At 38.0% G+C, this 21,701-nt stretch overlaps 1 protein-coding gene across 1 annotated transcript in view; it reads right to left on the minus strand.

The window, feature by feature from the left end:
- b3glcta (beta 3-glucosyltransferase a) overlaps positions 1–21,701 on the minus strand; it is a 102,391-nt gene that overhangs the window by 78,510 nt on the left and 2,180 nt on the right. The window contains exon 2 of the mRNA XM_083887190.1: positions 10,723–10,766. Within this exon, the coding sequence (XP_083743316.1) occupies positions 10,723–10,766 (44 nt within the window). The remainder of the gene's footprint in view (positions 1–10,722; positions 10,767–21,701) is intronic.

Raw genomic sequence — 21,701 nt, forward strand, 5'->3', positions numbered from 1 at the left:
TTTTACTGTCAATGCCGCGCGTGCGGAACATTACTGTGGGGCTGCAACCACATTTATTACTTTCTCAATGGTGACGTTCTCACATGTATTTTTTTGTCCATAAACCCAAATTGTTCAGTTTTAACAATTTCCATGTTATATGGAGCAAAGAAACTCGGAAATATTACCATTTAAGAAGCTGAAAAATCAGAGAAACTTGTTTTCATAATGAAAAAAAACCCACTGAAACTGATGAATTAATGCTCAAACTAAAATATAATTTTCACTGTGTATTTTTGCAGCGAGACATTGTATGGTGCACAATGAATTTGATTAGCAGATTCTGCAGCATTTTGCTGACGGTGGTGTATATGCTTCTGCGGTTTAGCTGTAATTTCATTTTGTAAAATGACCCGTGTTGTTGTGCAGACTTTAGAAGTTGATTTATGTGATAACGTCACAATTGTGATTACTTTCTTTTTCTTTGATAAATCTATTTTAACCACGTTTGAGCATCAGTGCTTCACAGTGAAACAGGAAATTGTGCTTTTTTCCCCCCTTCTGTCCAGAAGACGTTCAGTTTTTATCTCCTAAGATGTCAGATATTGTGTTGACTTCAACATTATCTTCCTAATTAAAGCGTCTATGACATTTTGGACTTTGGAAATGTCAAGCTTGAGGTATTTTTTTATGCATTTTACCTATGGCTTATAAATGACATATTGGTATTGTTCAGAAGCACAAAGGTTATTTCCCTGCACTCTTAGAAATAAAAGTGCTAAGAACCAATAAGGTTCTTCGGCTTGTCCTCATAGAAGAACCCTTTTTGGCTCCAGGTAGAACCTTTTTATAAAGGTTCCACCAAGAACCCTTTTAAAACCCTTTATTCAAGAAAGGGGTTTTAAAGGGTTCTCTGGATCAAAATGGTTCTTACTGGAACCATTAGTTACCAAGAACCCTTGAAGCAAATGGTTCCAGGTAGAACCTCAGCCCTTGTAGAAGGACCCCTTTGGAACCCTTCTTTCTAAGAGTGAGGAAAAGTTTTTATAAATATGGTGAAATCATGCTATCACACAAATAATTAGGCTTAAAATTAAAGTATCATTAAGTGAGTTAAAATTTTGTTTATTACAACAGTATGTAATATTTAATTCATAATACTTAGTCTATTTCAGTTGTTAATACCCTTAGAGAAATACATGTTTTGATGGTGGGAGAAAACCATAAGCACCCGAAAAGCACCAGAAAACAAAACGTCTAACGTTTATCAATAATCGTAATGCAAGTGGAAATCGATATTTTGACCCAAACCGAGTCAATACAGTCAACGGCACAACCTTATTTGGGGACATTTCTAATGGAAAACTTGCTCAAACGGCCCATAATATCAGCCAGAACTACTGCGAGTGGTAGAGTACAGGGTTACCAATCTCCCGTGTTGCTGTCGCAGCACGGTAGTGAGTGACATTGAGGTACAGAACTCCTATGTAGGAAACAAAGTTACACCACTTTGTGTCATAACAGTCAACTTCTTCAAAGTTTCAAAGAAAGCGTTTTAAAAATACACAGCCTTGAACTGTTCTGATACAAAATATAAAAGCATTCTCATCATCTCAATGAAATACAAAACCACCTTGCTGTGAAGCAACAGTGCTAACCCCCTGTTCCACCGTGTGTCCCCATCAACTCCACTGTATCACTATGGTTTCAAAAAAAAATACTTCTTTGATGGGACTTTTGTTGGAAAACAAGAAAGGATTGTTTCAAGAACAGAGAGACATTTAAGCTGCACAACCACAGACGTCTGCCAGACGACATGAAAACCTACACACAACCTGAGAGGATGTTACTGTCCAATCAAACATGAAGAGCTGAATTGATTGGGTAGTTAGGGAAGGCAGCAGCTCCCCTCCTTCATCACTGGTCATTATGGAAACAACTGAACTGCACTTAAGACTAAGTGCAGTCAACAAAGACGTGCAGATTTATTTCCTCAAAGGACAAAAGCAGCCTAGTGCTTTCAGTAGCTGCTGAGGGTGATGTGGTGTCAGACTGTTTATGTCTCCAGAGACGAGTGAACAAAAACAAGATGTAAAGTCACTTCAGGAAACTTTTAAACCTAAATATCGTGCTTAGGTTGGTGACTTTTTTCTGCTCAGGTAGAAGATGGTGAAAGAATTTGCTGTGACTAATCACATCTTTTCATCTTCGAGGTGCTTTATGCAAAATATGTTAAATTAAACCATAAAATTACCATTATATGTCATCAGAGACTATGAAAACATGTGGAACTGAAACACAGACTTAATGCAGCAGTTTATTCACAAAATAAAGAACGGAAGACCTTGTTTTCCTGTGTTGGAAACTCTCCAGTGTTTTAAATAGCAATTACACTAGGCATTTAAAATGCTAATGGTTGCCGTTTTATACATTTTACATCTTTATTTATTTCATATTGAGTGCAGAGTGTCAGCTGCATCTCCTGATGCTGTTTAGATGATATCGTTCAGTCGATTGGCTTTTCAATGCTAATGTTGTGACAGTTTTTAGCTATCCAGTTAGCCAAAGTATTAGTTAGCTTCTCGCTTTAAATGTTTGACCCACAAACACACTCCTGTAACATTTCAACTTAAACTCTCACAAATACTCCATTGTTCTGAATTGAGATTGCAGTATATTATTAAATGGTAATGTAGCAGTTTTATATATTTTACACTTACACTTTATATATTTAGCACACTTTTCAAATAACAATAAGCATTCATGACATTCATTCCCTCTCGATGGTAGAGTGTAAGATAAATCTCCTAATGCTAATTAAATGATTTAATTAAGTCCCTTGTCCTCTACGCTAATGCTGTGACATGTTTTTAGCTATTCAGTTAGCTAAGCATTATTTAGCTCCTTGCTAACATGTTTTGTTTCATAAACAACATTTAATGTGACATTTTTCCACGTAAATGCTCAGAAATTCTCCAGTGCTTTTTGATACAAACACTAGTTTTACATTTTTTACATTCAGCCTCTTGAAACCTCTTTATCTTTTTTTAAAGTAATATTTGTATTCATGACACATTTCCTCTCAAAGGTAGAGTTTTCCTCGATCATGCTAATGTTGTGACGTGTTTTTGCAGTATGTTTTGAACGCTGGATTAGGGTTAAGGTTGGATGATGACAACAGCTTTCAGATTTTTCTTAAATGTGAATATTTTCTGGTTTATTTGCTCCATTTAACAAAGAAATCATTAAAACTGAAAAATGTGGACAAAACAAGACATCTGAGAACGTCATCAGTTCCAGGATTTGGGGAACACTGATCAACATTTTTCAACATTTTATGACATGTTATGAATAGTGCTGTCAACCGTTAATGCGGCAAAGGCGTTTAACGGCGTCCATAACGACTGACCAGAAAGAGATGCACGTGACGTCATGTTTAGGTGACTCCGATTGTTAAAATGAGTCTGTAAAGCAACGCTAAACTTTAAAAACAGAGGCACACATACACAGTACACAGGTACGCTGGTTCTTTTCGTTTAATAAACAGACCGCTCCAGTTCGACTATAGTCATGCTAACAGCGCTAAAAGGAGCTAATGCAGCTAACGGAGCTAACTGGTAAACTTCTTACTAAAGCTTCTTTTTCCGGTCAGTTGTCATGGAAACGTGTCAAACGCGTTAACCTATTGCACAGCACTAGTTATGAACCAAACAAATACTTTATTAATTGAGAAAATAACCATTTGATGCAACTCTAGTGAGGAGGCACATTGTTTTTCCTCGATCTTCTTTGAATTTGGGGTCAAAGGTCAGCCTCCAAAAGGAGTAAACAAAAACACAGACGCCTCAGGTTTTCTCCTCCATGTTAAATATTGGATGTTAATCTCCATATTTGCTTGTGTGTTTTGACAGCACTAGATAAGATTATTGTGTAAACATCACACTAAGATCGAGATTTTCATTTACTTCACCTGCACCCCTCACCCTTTCAGAATAAAACTTCCTCTGTGGTACCTTCTCTTTAAAGTGTCTTAAAGCATCTGGTGAAGCCCTGAATGATAGCGTGTGTGTAAAGTTATTCAGTTATTCATTGGAGTTTCAGAGAAGACTTTACTAAATAATTTCTCACGCCGTTCATGTACGCGGCCCCTCACTGTTCATGTTTCCTGCGGGTGCTTGAGATCAAGGCACTTCTGCTTACATTAACAAACTTGTACTACACTTGTTTTTTTAAGCTGCTTATCGAGCCCCACAGCTGCGGATGATCGCGGGCGCTAGCGCTGGCTCACTTTCACCTACACTGCATTTGAGTCATTCTCGGCTCACACTGATGCCAGTCACTGTCAGAGGCTTCAGGCAAAGCAACAAAGTAAACCTGTGATCCAGACACAGGCCACAAACTGTGTTCAAAAGACAACAGCTGAGATGAAGGCCGTGTTGTTTGCACCTGCTACTGTGTTGTGCTTTTGCACCGCTATTACGTAAAGGGCTGATTCCTTAAATCAATTCCATTCTGATTCCCAAGCTCCTGATTCAGTTTGATATCAAATCAAATCTAAAACTGCAACTTTAAAAAAAAAAGAAAAAAAGGCATCTCTAACCAGCATTTAAAATATTGATGTATTTACACTCTCTCCTTTTCCACCACAGGAACTGTTCTCATTTATGTGGGATTTTGAAAAACCATGACACATTTCCAGCAAAATTACCCGGGGCAAAACTTTCCCAAGAGTTTTGCGGCTGTTTAAAACACCTTTAAAAGAAGATCTCATTCATTTCGCTATCAGTCATTTCAAAAACATGGAGCGGACGAGGAGCTGCAAGCTCTTTTGAGTGTATTTGCTGAGAAGGGGGGTTTCAGCAGGACCAGGACCGAGTGTCATTTTCCCCGAACTTTGAGGGGCGGTGGAAACGCAAACCACACAGATAGTGGGAATTTCCTTCCCCCTGGTAAATACACTAAGGTTCAAAGGTTTGGGGTCACTTAGAAATGTCCTTATTTTGTAAGGAAAAGCACTTTTTTTCAATGAATATAACATTAAATGAATCATAAATACACTCTATACATTGTTAATGTGGTAAACGACTATTCTAGCTGCAAACGTCTGTTTTTTAATAGAATATGTACATATGTGTATAGAGGCCCATTTCCAGTGTTTAAATGGTACATTGCGTTTGCTAATTGCGTTAGAAGACTATTGGATGATTAGAAAACCCTTGAAAACCCTTGAAAACCCTTGTGCAATGATGTTAGCACAGCTGAAAACAGTTTTGCTGGTTCTTTGACGAAAGGACAAAATTATTACTTTGAATAAAAATCATTATTTCTAATCTTCTCAAGGTCTTGACTATATTTTCTATACATTTTGCAACTCTTTTGATGAATATAAGTGTGACTTTTAATGAAAAACATTGGAAAACAACTATACAAAAAAATTGTATAGGTGACCCCAAACTTTTGAAGGGTAGTGTAAGTTCCTGGTAATAAAAGTTCCTGGAAATGCTAGTGAAAAAGTGTCTATGAATGCAGCTTTTATATAACATGACCACACTGTGCTATGTTACAGTACAGCTGTAGGTGACAATTCAAAGTCAAGCCTTAAAAACCTCTTCAAATTCACAGTATACAGCCTAGAAGCGCCGCTCGGAGGAAAAGAGTGATGTGTTGTTTTGCCGCGACAGTGGAGGACACAGAAACACACTAAACTGTCCACTGAGCCGTCTATCACGTAACACCACGGCTTCTGAAAAGCAGCGTGTGGGAGTGAGATCTGGTTCTGCACCACGACGGCAGAGTAACGAAAGAATCGGTGGAATCAGCTGGTGTCACTGCGGCGCAAGCAGCCTGCAGTCGAGCCTTCAAACTGTATTTTACTGACAAATGAGAAGAGAATCAGTCACAGTTACGGCTGTTCCACAAATGAAAGAACTCTTAAAAGGAATATATTTTGGTCGCAGACTACAAAGGCACAGAAATTCTTTATGTTTCTGGACTGTCCAAGGTGCAGAAATTATTTACTTATCATCTGGAAGCTTATTATGGCTGCAACAAATGATTATTTTAATAATTTATTAATCAGTCAATTATTTTCTTGATTAATGGAGTACTTGTTTGGTCCTTAAATGTCAGGAAATGTTGAAAAATGTAGACCCGTGTTCACCAAACCTCTAAAATGTTTTTGTTTTTGCCCACAAACATTCAGTTTTAATGCTTTCTTTGTGCTACACTCTTAGAAATAAGGGTTCCAAAATGGTCCTACTACTAGGGCTGAGGTTCTACCTGGAACCATTTGCTTCTGAAGGGTTCTTGGTAACACTCACCCTGGATTTCCACCGGGCGCGTTACAGCAGCGGAAAGTCAGCGGCCACAGCGTTATCGATAGGTAGCAGTTCTATTTTTGCCGTTGCCGTTTCTGAGTCGCATCAAGCTCAACAGAGCAGATCAGCACCAGACAGAAAGTCCGACACAGAATCAAAGTAAAACACTTCCGCCCCCCTTTCAAAATAAAACACAATACGCCGGTCATATAGCCTGTCGCAACTTCACATCAACGTTAAGTCGTAACCGGTGATACCAGCTCAATAGTCAATTAATCAGAGCGTCTCGGAGAATCATAATGTACGACGAGAGACTGATTGTTGAAGTGGAGAAACACAAAATCATTTATGACACCAGATCAACAGTTCTTCCACGTTGGAGAATGAAAAGAAGCTGTTTTTGCTGTCGTTTCCTTTATACACACAGTCTATCGCGGGATCTCACAAACTCTCGTCCGTTCAGGATTATCGCTCGATCTTCCGTGAATACCGCTGGCTCCCAAGGCACCGCTGCGCTGCCGCAACGCGCCCGGTGGAAATCCGTCTTAATTGTTCCAGGAAGAACCATTTTCATCTATAGAACCCTTTAAAACCCCTTTCCTGAATAAAGGGTTTTAAAAGGTTCTTGGTTGAACCCTCCAAAAGCTTCTACCTGGAGCCAAAAAGCCGAAGAACCTTATATGGTTCTACTTAGCACTTTTACTTTTATTTTAAGAGTGTATGGGCAAAGAAACCAGAAAATATTTACATTTAAGAAGCTGAAAAATCAGAAAGTTTGTCTTACTTATTGAAAAAGCACTCTAACGTATTCATCCATTGTCAGAATAAATAATAATCGATTAATTGAATAACCGTTGATTTTCCATCTTGAACCTTTTGCAGTTTTTTTCCTCACTTGAGCCATTTTAAAGAAAAGTTCCCACACACACAACCTTGCAACTTCGTTAGAAAGTCAATAATCCTCTGTGGGAATGGCAGTAATTAATTGCCTCATTCAGTTTGCAGTTTATTTTAGAAATAATAAATCTGACGTTTTTACTTTGAGAACATTAATTTACAAGCCTGTGGAGCAAAAATGGCGTGTATGTAAATAACTGCCTGGCCTCTCGCTCGCTGTGGCCCCGATGTAAATACCATGACTTTCCATAACTAAAGTGGAGCACGGCCGTGACCTAGAAATCTGTATTCCTTTTTAATTTGTTAATGTTGCTCAGCTCAGGAGATAAAAAAAAGAAAATATATTTTTTAACTACAGGTAAAAAACAGAATATCACTGAAAACTGCCGACGTGTCAACACGTGTCATGTTCAAATGCAGTTGGTTTTAAATGAAAACAAAGAGACGACAAAGCTCCACAGAAACATCTTTCTGCAGACATTTGTGTCCACAGAAGAGTTTCATTATATCAGTAGTGACAGATCGATCTCCATAAACCAGTCTCTCATGTCTTTGTTTCCACCACATTAGACTTGACTTTTATATTCATGATTGTTTCCACTGTTCTGAACATCCTCTAATGGCTTTCTTCTCCTGAAAAATGTTGTTTAAATCTTTGCTTTATCATTCTGACAAGCAGCTATCCTTCTCTTACTAAAAAAAAGAGAGAAAGATGAGCCTGTGTGACTTTTGCTTTGTCTGCACATCCTTTCATGAAGGCCCGCTGATAATGCGGCAAATAAAAGATAATGTGCCTCGTGTAACTTGCAATCCAACTGGAAAACCTGTGGTTTCAGGATGGGTTTGTTTTCAGCTGTTTAGTTGTGGTCGGTGATAAAATATAGAGGTCGACAGTGGACGTTTTTAACTCTTTCTCTTTCGCACTGCTCTTTGGCAAAAGAGAAGAGGGAAAGCTTAGGCAGCTCACACTCGAACAGAGCATGCGTCGTGGAAGTTGGGTGAAGAAGAGTGTCGCGAAGAAGAGTGTCGCTCATGAAAGGAGGGAGCCCCAAAAACGGGGTGAAACGTTGAGACGCCGCATATTTGCATTGCGTGTCACAAACGGCTAGCTCAGCTGACGAATCTTGTCAACAAATTATTGTTTTGCCATCAAAAGCCATTTATGTATTTGTTGTTTTATGGAAGGAAACACTGTTCAGATGTATGAGGTGTCACTAAAGCAAACAATATTAGCCCCAAAGCTACTGATCTGCTTGAAATGCTTCTTTTCACAAAAAGCTCGTTTTCTCAGTTTTTTGGTCAAAAACTGTGTTTTTGGTGAAATCAGCCTATTTTCTAATACGAATTTCTAAAGAACAAAAGAAGGTAGAAACAAACTTTTTTTTCCAGACAAAAGAAGAAAGTCTATTCTTTCTTGTGGTAGTTTCACTGTTTACCTAGTCATAGAACACAATATTCTATGGGTCTCGAAAAGATGGGTCAAAATGCTCGAAAACGGCTGGCAGTGAAAGATTAAAGATTAAAGATGTGTAGCCTCCAAACCTCATTTCACAAAAGGAAAAAAAAATTTTTAAATTCCAATTTCAATATTAAAAAGACACAAAACGTAACAATATTCTTAAAAAATTAGGGCTAATTTAGAGAAAAAGTGTATTTCTATACTGGAATAACTAATGGCGCTTTTCACGGCTCGGCTCGACTCTTTTTTGCCTTTTCGCTTTTCCATCAGTGATAGTACCTGGTACCTGGTGTTTTTGTTGGTACCTGCTCTGGCGAGGTTCCATGTGAACTAAGGCGATACTAAAAAATGTGATGTCGACAGACTGCCAGCCGCTGATTGGTCAGAGAGTGAAAAGTGACATTAGTGAACCTGGGCCTTGAATGCATCTTGTAGTCCCTGCTCTAAGCTCAACACACTGAAGACCTTCATTACTCAAACTGTTTTCTTTTGCCACTGACAGCTTAAAGTCTAAATATGTTGTGTCATTTAGGTTTGGCTGGAGCTAAACCACTTTTTCTAATCTGTCTCACAAAGAAGTTGGTTTAAAGAAATCAGACTGTGACTAGACCTGAAAGAATCAGTGAGTGGATTATCCCACTTGAAATGAACTTCACAGCCCTGACTCTTGAGATTTTTTAAATCTTCTTTACCAGACTGTTTTTTTCCTCCTTGGTCTTTAATTCAGATTGAGTTGACTATTTTGAGTTTGATTGCCATCTTCAAATGGATGTTTTGATGATTAATCATCCAAAGAAAATCACAATTTATTGACAATATTCAGCCAAAAATGGGCTATTAATCTTATACTGTATATAAAAATGGATGCAGCCTACTAACTCATGTTATAAAGCCTTCAGATTTTGTTATTTTGCAACTTGATATCCACAGTAACTCCTGCAACCAACCTATTAACGATACCAGCTGTCAATCAAACTGGTGTCCACCCGTATGAGCTGTATTTTACTGTTGATTTCCCTCTAAATGTAGACATAAATTCTTCCCACAGTCCAAAAACAGGCAGATTTGGGGATGAGTCAAAATGGACACCAAATCAGGTGTCTGCAACTCAAGTGACCTTGGGGGGGATCAAGCATCTCGTTCGATCAGTATGGGGCCAAGTTTTCTTTGGAAAAAAGCAACTATTCATTCATAATGATAGATTTTTCACAGAATTTCAAATTAAAAGCATCATTGTTGATATGGAACAATATATATAGTTCCTTTAAAAAAAGAAGCAGCAAAAGCAGTCCATTCCTTTAAAAAGAACTGAAACTAACAATTGAGATGTACTGAACATCAAGACCACTGAAATGGTGTTCTTTTTGCAACCAGTTGGGTCGCCCCCTGGTGGCCAATCACAATTTCCAGCCTACTTCCTGGGTTTCACTTTACAAACTGGAAGACGTCACCCATTTTTACATACAGTCTCTGCTTTAAATAAGCAAAAAAAAAAACCTAACTGTAATTGAACCATAAATTGTGCTAGCGTTGCTTCGCGCCGGTAGCAACGACGACTGTGGAGCCTCCATGCAGAGCGGAGGCAGCGCGGCCATCTGGCACCGCCACAGCCACACTCTGCCAACGCCGATAGGTTGTAAAATGTCCTATAGGAGCTGATTAATTGGCATCAGTTAAATCAGTAAAAAATCAAGACAGTAATTTCCTAATTCTCTGATGCTAAGCTCCTCAATGAGGAGGCTTACTGTCAACAGAAGTGGAGCAACATGTTAATTATTTATCGAGCAGCAACTGCAGAAAAAAAAAATGCAGCAGCGAGAAATCAACTGGCACTTCAGAAAGGAGGACGAATGGAATTTGTGCAGCAGAGCAAATTCAATCTCTGATCAATCTATCAAAAACAAACTAGGTTTGTTGACTTCAGCTGGTGATGCAGTTGATAATTAAAGCTCTAATAGGGGGGAAACGGGAAATGAATGATTAAGGCTCATTATCAAGAGATGAGCAGCTCAAGGCTTCACACTAATTTGCAAACAGAGGAGAAAAAAAAAATCATCACACTTTTCTTACCTGTGAGACTTTTCCTGAACTGGCGGCAGCAAAGGTGACGTGAACTGTGAGAGTGGAAAGAAAACAATTTGATTAAAAATGATTCTGGTTTCTCTACTTTCCATCTTATATAAATTCATCCAGATCTGTTCAAATGTCGCTCACAACCATCACTTAGTTCTCAAACCAATATTTTTTCATTTAATTTTGGGGGGTGTAAAGTAATGAATTACATTTACTCACGTTACTGTATTTGAGTAGGTTTTTTGTGTACTTGTACTTTTCAAAGTACTTTTACTGAAGTATGTTTTTCTTAATGAAATACTGTACTTCACTTTAAATCACATATAAATGATGAGGGCAGGTGAATGATAAGGACGGGTGAATGATGTGGACAGGTGAAAGATGAGGACAGGTAAATGGTGTGGACAGGTGAATGAATGATGAGGTGAATGATGTGGACAGGTGAATGAATGATGTGGACAGGTGAATGATAATGAGGACAGGTGAATGATGAGGACAGGTGAATGATGAAGACAATTGAATGATGTGGACAGGTGAATGATGAGGACAGGTAAATGGTGATGAGGACAGGTGAATGATGTGGACAGGTGAATGAATGATGAGGACAGGTGAATGATGTGGACATGTGAATGAATGATGAGGACAGGCGAATGAATGATGAGGACAGGTGAATGAATGATGAGGACAGGTGAATAAATGATGAGGACAAGTGAATGACGAAGACAGTTGAATGATGAGTACAAGTGAATGATGAAGACAGTTGAATGATGTGGACAGGTGAATGATGAGGAGGATAGTTGAGTGATGTGGACAGGTGAATGAATAAGGACAGGTGAATGATGAGGACAGGTGAAAGATGAGGACAGGACAGGCAAATGATGAGGACAGGTGAATGATGAGGACAGGTGAATGATAAGGACAGGTGAATGATAAGGACAGGTGAATGATGTGGACAGGTGAATGATGAGGACAGGTGAATGATAAGGACAGGTGAATGATGTGGACAGGTGAATGAATGATGAGGACAGGTGAATAATGTGGACAGGTGAATGAATGATGAGGACAGGTGAATGAAAAGGAGGGCACAAGTACATTTTAAAGAAGCTACTTTTTAACTTTAACTTGAGTACATTTTTAGACGAGTATGTTTACTTGTACTTACGTAAAATGTAATCAAAACAATGGTACTTTTACTCGAGTAGAATATTCCGGTACTATTTACACCTCTGTGTAAAAACAGCAATAATCAGAGAGAGAAAAAAGAAAGAAATATTTCAAAGCATAAGACAAATTCCTTGTTGCCGAGTATGAAGTGAAACTCGCTGCACCATTTATTCTTCTGAGTTTATAATTAGACCACCGAGAGCTTCTATCCAATTACATTGTCATCGATTCGGAGACAAGAGAAAATCTCCACAGAAAGATTCCCAGGATTTCAAATCAATATATCCAACACAGCCGCTGAGAATTAATTTAAACAGTGCGTTATATTAAATCAAGCCGCCTGCACCCGAGCATCACTCTGCTCTAAATTTGACTCAAATTAGGTGATAGAAGCCGAGAAACGTCCTCCCCGGATGCTCTGACGGAGCCATTAAAGCCTAAGAGCGGCACAAACCACAAGCTCTCCAGGAAGAAACCAGCTGAAATCCAGACTACATGACAGTATCCAAGTCAAATATTCATGTACATAATGTTTTTTAAAGATGAACACACGGTTTGCCTTCATGACACAATCTGCAGAAAGACATTAAGTCCATCAATTTCGAGGGAGCCCTACTTTTAAATTATTCAAAGAGCTGACTTCAAAACACTTGTCTGTGCGTAAAAGTGAAGCCACCATTTCAGTCCAGCACAACCAAGCTAATTATGTTAGAAGCAGAAAAACAACAATGGATTGACAGCACTTTTCAAACACTGTCTAAATTTGCCTGTGAAGGCGAGAAACAAAGACACAAAAAACAACAAAAAAAACCTCCCATTTCGCCGTGCGTGTTCCTCGTGGAAGCAAAAAAAGGCCGTGATTACACGAGCTTATCAAAGAGACAGAGACACGCACACAGAGAGAGGCTCTGATTCTCAACTTCCATTTCTTTGTTGTCGAGCTTCAAAAGCTGCCTTTGTTTTGTCGCTGCCAGAGAACAGAGTGCACCGCAATTTACAGTTAGAGACGAGGACACGACACAATGAGATGAGGACACCTCAGAATGTGTCTCCATTAAGGCGAATGGACTCACATTCGACACTGAACTTTGTCGAGTTATTTTCAGTCAACTTTCAAATGAAGGCAACACAGGATGCAGAGGATCTGTACTTTACTTTGTTAATTATATTTCACGCAACTTTTACTTTTACTCCACTACATTTCTTCGAACGATCTTTGTTACTCGTTACTACTAAATAAAATCAGAAGAAGAAGAGTTGGTATGACCCATTCAGCCATTCACACACTGCAACATGGGGTTAAGTGTCTTGTCCACATATTATAGCACAGAAGCAGAACCAGGAATTGAACCCACAACCTTCAAGTTGAAAGACAACTAACCATACCACTGTCATGGCTGCAAATGTCATCTACTTTAAGACTTCTACACTCTTAGAAACAAAAGTGCTAAGTAGAACCATATGAGGTTCTTCGGCTTGTCCTCATAGGAGAACCGTTTTAAAACCCTTTATTCAGGAAAAGGGTTTTAAAGGGTGCTCTGGATCAAAATGGGACCATTAGGGCACCTAGAACCCTTGAAAAACCCTTTCTTTAGGAAAAGATTTTTCAGAAGCAAATGGTTCCAGGTAGAACCTTAGCCCTTGTAGAAGAACCCTTGAGGAACCCTAATTCCTAAGTGTGTACTTAAAAAAGTGACATTTTCTGGTATCATACATATACTTTTACTCAAGTATGTCTTTAATCAGGTAACTTGACTTTAATGTGAACAAACTTGTATTTTAAAAACATATTTTCTATACAAGAAGGTGCTGGAAACGTTCCATGGCTGCTATGGCCAAAAAAAAAAAAAAGTACTTAAAATGTTTTTATTTTAAAACATTTTGATGACCGATAATTAAATTTTTGCTCCTGAATGAGCTAAATAAAAAAATCAATTTTTGTGTCTTAAAGCACGTCCTTGAATATGATGTCAAACTTCACACACTTTAAATCTGATCCGGCCGACGACAGCGAGCAGAGAGACTTCCCCCGTCGTCCATCATCGCAGATTTAACGTCAGGATGAAATAATGGAATGAAATGAAGTTTTCTGCAGGAATAAATCCTCCCTGTGTGGGTTTTTTTGGTGCGTGACTCCCTCAGAGACGCCGGTGGAGACTGATGGGAGCAGGACGAGACGAGACGAGATGAGATGTGAGCTACTCGGTCGCTTCGCCTCCTCAACTCCTGCATAATCAAGTCTGTTGTTTCAGAGTGTGTTTGCAATCGAGCGGCACAGAGGGAAGGAGGGAGGGGAAACAGGCTGGCTTTGATTTTTATTTTTTTTACAACTTCAGGAAAATCACTCGACATGATGAAAGTTCTGAACGGCTTAAACTGAATCTCTCTCAACGAGCTCGCGCGTCCAAGACTGTCGTCGTCGCCATAATTAGCGGCGGAAGTGAAGGAACGTTTGAGGGGAATCAGGTCAGGTCGCACATTTATCGTACAGCACAGTGTGTGAAATATGGAAATGACATTAGAATGTGTAATGAAGTAGATTATCTCATTACATCTCACAATTACACATTTCATTACAGTGGCCTTTGAGTTTCGAGATCATTTAGTTCCTTGTTTTAACGTGATCAGGCTTCTGCTTGTGACAATAACACGAAAAACACATTGTGTCATTTTGTTTTTCTAAAATTCCTTATTAAGTTTGTACGGATGATGCAGAAAGCATAAAAGTATTGTAAGAATGTTTGTGTAAGAAACATTAAAACTAGGGCTGCAACAACTGATCAATCGATAAAATCGATAAAAATCGATTACTAAAAGTGTTGGCATCGAATTTAATTATCGACTCATTGAGTCGAGCGATTAATACGTCACTCTCAGGCGCGGAACTGTTTACAGATGCCGACTGTTTCATGCCGGTTGATGCACGCCCACAGCGAGCCTTGGGTTAGTCGAGCCAATAAGCAGAGCGGGAAAATTTTAGAGTGAGCGACAACTTATATTTTAGACTTGAAATATGGCAGAGGCAGAGAAAACCGTTCGGCCAAAATCTTCTAAAATGTGGGAACACTTTACCATTCATGAACCTAAAGTGTGTTAGCTGCAATCTTTGTAAGAGCGAAATGGCGTGACACGGGAGAACCACGGTGATTAACCAGCACCTAAAAAGAAAACACGTCGGAGTCCTCCGTGACAAGGAAGGGAGTAAGGAAGTAAGGACATGTAACATTAGTCTCTCATGTTTCTTCTTTAGTGGGTTAATTTATTCATTATTCAGCTTTACAAACATGAACAGTTTATTAAACTAACGAAAGCATTAGCTGGTTAGTGTGTGTGTGTGTGTGTGACTTTTTTTTCTTCTATTTTTAAGGCACTTACAGCATAAGTAACTGTAAGTTATTAAAAAACGAGTTCACATACTACAATGATGTAATAATGTAATGATTAAGTTTCAAATGTACATTTTCTGTAGTAAGCAGGTGAGATTCAAGTGAGGTAGAACATTTTGTCGTCAGACAGGGTCAAAATCATCATATTAAATATACTTAAATGAGTATAAATAAGTACATGTTTACTTTAACCTGTGAGTGTGAATAAATTAATATTATAAAAATGTGTCTCGTCTGTGAATGTATGTTTATCATACATTGTATGTTTTTTTTGTTATTCCAGTTATTTTTTTAAATCATTTAATACTTTTGATAGCTCAGAGACGTTGGAGCAATAACCTGTTGTTTTTACACTTTAGTCTGCACTGTGAATTTGAAATGTTCCGTTTTTGAATAAAGATGTGGCAATTAAAAATGTTTAATTTTTTTAACCGATTCATCGATTAATCGAAAAAATAATCGACCGATTCATCGATTATTAAATATAATCGTTAGTTGCAGCCCTAGTTAAAACCCTATTGGAATTCAAATATACAGCCTAGAAGTGCATTAGGCCAAGTCCAGACTTAGTTTCTTGTTTTAACATGATCAGGCTTTTGCTTGTCACAATAACATGAAAAACACATTATGTCATTTTTTTATTTTTTTTTAAAGTTCCTTATTAACTTGATATATAAAAAATACGAAATGAAATGTACATTTTCATACAGTATTTCCATTTGTACAGACACAGTAGAAAGCATGAAAGTACTGTAGGGCTGTTTGTCACTTGTGTAAGAAACATTAAGACTATTGGAGTTCAAATATACATGACATATGTTTGTCACTTAGCCATTTGGTCTAAACCCTATTAGAATTCAAAATATACAGCCGAGAAGTGCTTTACGGGCGTTTTCACACCAGCTCTTAACACTTAATCGAACCCAAGTGCGTTTGCTCTGAAAGTCCGGTTTGTTTCGGGAGCGAACTCTGGTCCGGGTCCAGGTTCTCAGTTCATTTCACTATAGGATAATTTGGGCCAGATAATCTGTTCAAATCAGAAAAAAAAATTAAAAAGACACACAATTGTCCTCTGGTGTGGGGGCGGGGCTTAGTCTTGTAGGAATAACTGGAATTAGGTAGTTTTGCGAGAAAGCCAAAAAGGGGGAAAACAATCAGTATGTAAATCCCTATTAAAAACTGGTGACAATAATTTAATGCTGACAAATGCAAATATTGTCCATAATTTTGCAGATTTCCTTTTGGACAATAGTGGGTTTTACCACATTTGTATCAGTGTGATCAAGCACTTAAATGTTTTAATTTCATACAAACAAAAATTGCACACTAATATATGATCATTTTTTGACAGAAAAGATCACATTATGTCATGTTGACATTATCAAGCTAAATCTATCATTTAATCATGTAATTATCAATCTAAAATTGTAAGATACATTTTAAACCTTTATTTTACCTTAAATCCCTTCAGACTAAATCTCTTTTTTAAGGTAGATCTGACCGTGACCTGATCTGTGAATCATAATTTCGTCTAAAATAAAGTTCTGCCTCTCACTTTAAACATAACCAGACAAGGCCAACCGATAAAGATTATTGATATATTTATTCACAGCTGGTAACATATGGGATTTGTTGTTTGTTATAGTATGTAAAATATTGCTTATATTACTTATATACTTACTTTTTTTCCACTTCAACACATCTGTGGATGCTTCACTCTTGTCGCAATTTGACTGGATTTAAATAAAACTTTGGTTTCAAGAGAGTCGTCCAGCTTGAAACTCTAATTATGTTGGGATTTTTATGCTGCTCTGGATTTTGGATGTTTGCTGGCAACGCTTGAAGGAAAAAAAAAAAAAAAAAAGTTTAAATCTAATATGAAATACACATCAGGTGCATCATTAAAAGTGTACAATATGTGCAGCACAAGCTGAGCCATCTGTGCCGGGGCCTTTGAGGAGCTGTTTTTGTTATGATTATGATGATATTGTTTTCTGCCTGCTCTCATAACGGGTTACATTTCCATTTTTTCAGATTTGAAAGTGTTTTGCAGTGAGCTGCTGTACGGCAAGATTGAGAGTGAAAGGTTGTGGCACAAAGTACCAGAGTGCTGCTCGATTTCACTTCTCGTCTAGAATCGTCATATTCTCACAAACACGGCAATGTCGTCTGCATAGAAGAGTTCTGAGAAATCCAACAAGGTGCAGTTCTGACATACAGTAATTGAGAGTTTGGGTGAATTCCAATTCCTTGCTTAATCCTCAATCTTAACCCTCAATTTCAAAAATGTGTGCTCCCTCTAGTGCAAGTGCTGTCTCGATTCTCAGAAAAATTAAGTTGAGGGGTAAGTTTAACGTCTGTATCCCCCTTAATATTGAGATTTTACGAGACCACCCTTGGGAGCAGGCGCTACCCAGAATGCTTTGCATGTTTTGACATAACAAAGATGGCGCCGAAAGCAGCGAAACGAGTACGCTACAAATGAAGTATTTTCTTTGTTAATAGAGATATAAAAATGATCTTAGTTTAGGCCCATATTATGGATTACTGACGTCATTGTTGCGTAACATTTATTTTTATTTTACGATCTTTTGTCAATAGCCGGACAAGCGATCTTTTGCTATGGTTTACTTTTCAATAAGTCGTGGTGTGTGGTAACTGTCAGCTGAATATTTGTATGAGTATCATCTTATAACTAACTGACAACCTAATAACTTGACTGACAAACGGATCGTAATAAATAATCTTGACGTAAATGTGTTCTTTTTTGGAGTTGACAGACTGGACGCAGCTTTGGTGTTATTCTGCCCCCTACAGTCTGAAGACGTATCTGCATTTAAGGGGTGTCCCATTTCTAAGTGACAAAATAACCCTCAACACTTGGTTTTGAGGCCAGTTAAGATTAAGGGTTGAGCTTGAGGGTTAAGATAGGAATTGGAATTGGCCCTTTATTTCTTGTGTGTAAACTGGTAAAGGTTTAACCCAGCTGCCAAAATCATTTGTCTGACTTGTCTTTTTCTGCATTTTGGTGCCCTGTAGGCGAGATTGGGATTTGAGTTCCCCCTCACAGACAAACAAACATTTTGTGCCATGCAGTCCGAGTTTCTGTATAAACTCCAGTCCGGGGAGCTGTTCCAGTTTTTATTTCATAGAGGTTGATAAGAGCTGGATCAAGGTTTACGGTCTCAGTGTGGCGTGAGAAGTGGCCTCTCTGGAAAGAAGCGCTGCCACTGAGCCGAACTCATTCATATTTCATTGTCTTTGCCAGATTAAGTATTTAATTCTTTAGGAGCAGCACAGAACAAGTTTGCTCTCTTCATTATTCATTGTTTTGGAAGCCTTGCTTGCTTTTAATATTCCACATGGACACGGCCATTATTATTAGTGCTCTTTTAAATCTTACGCTGACTTTTAATTAGCATTCAACTTTATATAGCGCGCCTGCATCGCTTTCTGTGTGAACGGGACTTTTGTTTCCTAAAATCAAGTTTGAATGAATATTTTGTGACTGACTTTTCCTTTAAAGGTGAAGTAAGTAGTTTATAGTGCCATCTAGAGGAGAGGCTGAAATGTACAAAATCTGCTCACCCCCTCCCTTCCCTGAGCGCTACGGTGTCCTCAGCAGGTCAAATGTCGTCCTCGTCGTCTTTCTCCGTGTCAGCAGATGAGGTTCGTGAGGCGAGGGAGAGGGCGGAGCTACCGTGGCCGTAGCAGACAAAGCGGAGAGAGAGGAGGCGGGACTTCAGATACAAGTAAAGAGACGCTTGATTTGTTCTCTCGCGTTTGTCCTTACAGGCTCCGGTAGAAACATGGCGTCTCGCAACCACATGACTTTTTGAAACACTACGAAAATGAAACAAAGAATATTATACAACGACTAGACAATGCAGGAGCACATAATATGTATAAAAAAGTGGATTTTGGGTTATATAAACCCATAAATATTACACTGTGTCCCTTTAAAGATAATCAGATATGATGAAAAACGTGACGCTGTGATGTCTGTCATGACCTGTGAAGTATGACGACTTCCTGTTCAGGTATTTTTAACCCTAGAACACCATTGCCGGTGTAAATCCTCCCTGTGTATGTGATTTTCATGAAAAAAAGTTTTCATCTTCATTATTTTTTTTTTTTATAAATTTTTTGTTCCCAAATTCCTAATTTTCCAGTCATTTTGGAGCATTTTTATATGGTCCCCTCATGATGCTTTTCTTTCATTTTGTTAGACATGACACGGTTTAAAATAAAAGAACACTACTCAAATTTGTCATGTATTGTCATGTTTTGAAGTACTTTTTATTGGGTGTATTTATTATCTCGTGTAAAAATCACCCGGCGTTAGCGATGATGTTTTGAATTTGAGCGACAGTGTTCTAGGGTAAATAGAAGTATGTTATGTTTTAAGCAGTTATTCATATAAAATAAATGCCTATTTTGATTTTACATTTAGCTAGCTTTCCTTAGAAAATCAAATCCACGTTTCTGTTATTCTTATCAAACAAACGCATATTTTTATATCGCATATATTTTAAACGCATATATCACTATCTTTCATTTTAGTAGTTATTATTGGAAAATAAAATGCACATTTTTACCATATCTTTTCTTTTCTTTGACTATTTGATGATTCATTTTTGCAATCAAAAAGTTCCACCATGTTTAAAAATTGAAGAGAACATTGGCACCATTTCCACATAAGGACAACGTCGCTGCTACAAATCCGCCTCACAGACTTTCTGGAGTTTCCTCATGAGGCACAATTGAAATGCAGACTGCGCGAAGTGAAGCTGTGCCGCCTGAAACTTGGAAGGTGCTGCTCCTCATCCCAACAACGTCCTACTGAGCTGCACTCGGCTCCAGCACACATCACAAAAAAAAGACAAGTCTGTTGAAGCCTCACAGACGACAGCGTTGAGAAACAGCAGCGGTGGCATCTTAATGTCACCAAACTGGACACTCTCCATACCCCGGGCTGTGCCTTGATGTTCGCAGCATAAATATTACATAGATACAGTGGGAGCAGACAGGATGCCTTGTCAGAATTTGATGTCAAGCTAAACATCCTTGACTTGGAGCCAAACAACTTTGGCTTGTGCACAGGGAGCTGCAGCACACCAGTTTCAAAATTATTCCAAGGATGCGGATGTGGATTTCTTTATATCTACAGCCTCGTACCTGTTATTAGAGCTGCACAACTCCAAGGATTTTCAAATTTGGAAACAATTTTAATGGGAATTAATTTCAAAATTGGAGGCTGGGAATAGAGGCCACACAGTTGGTGTAGGTGTACAATTACAACAATTACAAACTTAGCTGGGCCAGACGTTTCCTGTAGTCAGTAAGCAGCAGGTGTGTACACATTTAAAAAGTGCATTAATAGTAGAATAAAAATACTAGCAATAAAATTATTTTGGTCATACCTGTAATTAGCTGTAACTATGTTAAATAAAAAATAAATGCCTGTGTCATCTTCGGTGCAATCAAAAAGCTGCATGACATTAGCATTCGTTTGTCTCTGAAATAAGGTAAACATATGTCAGATATGACCCGCAAACATCTCATAGTAGTGCCGTAAACAGAAACTAGAAAACAGAAAAATGTTGCACAGATATTGTGATGTCTTGCTATGTGATTATCTTGCAGTATATTGATTATCACTGAATTGTTTCCCAAACCTCGTTACGTATATTATCAGTGATATTTGTTAAAGTTTAAGTAGCAACTAAGTGTATTACTGTTGCTTATAGTAGCTTGTAAACCAGATATGCTAAATGTAAGCTAGCTAGCTCCAGTTCATTAAAGAGGCTAGCTGTTTTCTGTAACCATACAATAATTGATCAAATTAGTTATCTATCTATCTATCTATCTATCTATCTATCTATCTATCTATCTATCTATCTATCTATCTATCTATCTATCTATCTATCTATCATCATTTTGCATGCATGTCTGCATGACAAAACAATATTTGTATATGACTTGTTTCTTTAACTGATCCAAAACGTCCAGTTCATCCAAATACATTCCCAGTAATTCCATTAAAAGTTAAAATGCTGGATCCTAAAGAAAATCCTGGATTTAAGTTTTTTTTAATTGGCTGATAATCTCAGAAACTTGATAAATAATGCTAAGCCACAAAATCTTCACATTTTTTGCGATAGTTGTACATCGAGACCAATTTAAACAAGGTCCAATCAAAAGAAGAAAAAAACTGCACCCTTTGTTCCCAAGAGACATTAAACTTTGCCTGCAGCACTGAACAATTCTGCACATGCTTATAAATTCTGACTTTGATTATTATTCTATTTTTCTTTTTATCTCAAACCCAGCACAGTAGGCTGATTCTCCTGTGGTCAGCATTTATCTTATTCTGTTCAGTTGGACACACACACGTCCATGTGGTCAGAACAATATTGGTCACTC

The sequence above is a fragment of the Microchirus variegatus genome (genome assembly GCF_963457635.1).
Source record: "Microchirus variegatus genome assembly, chromosome: 3".
NCBI lineage: Eukaryota > Metazoa > Chordata > Actinopteri > Pleuronectiformes > Soleidae > Microchirus > Microchirus variegatus.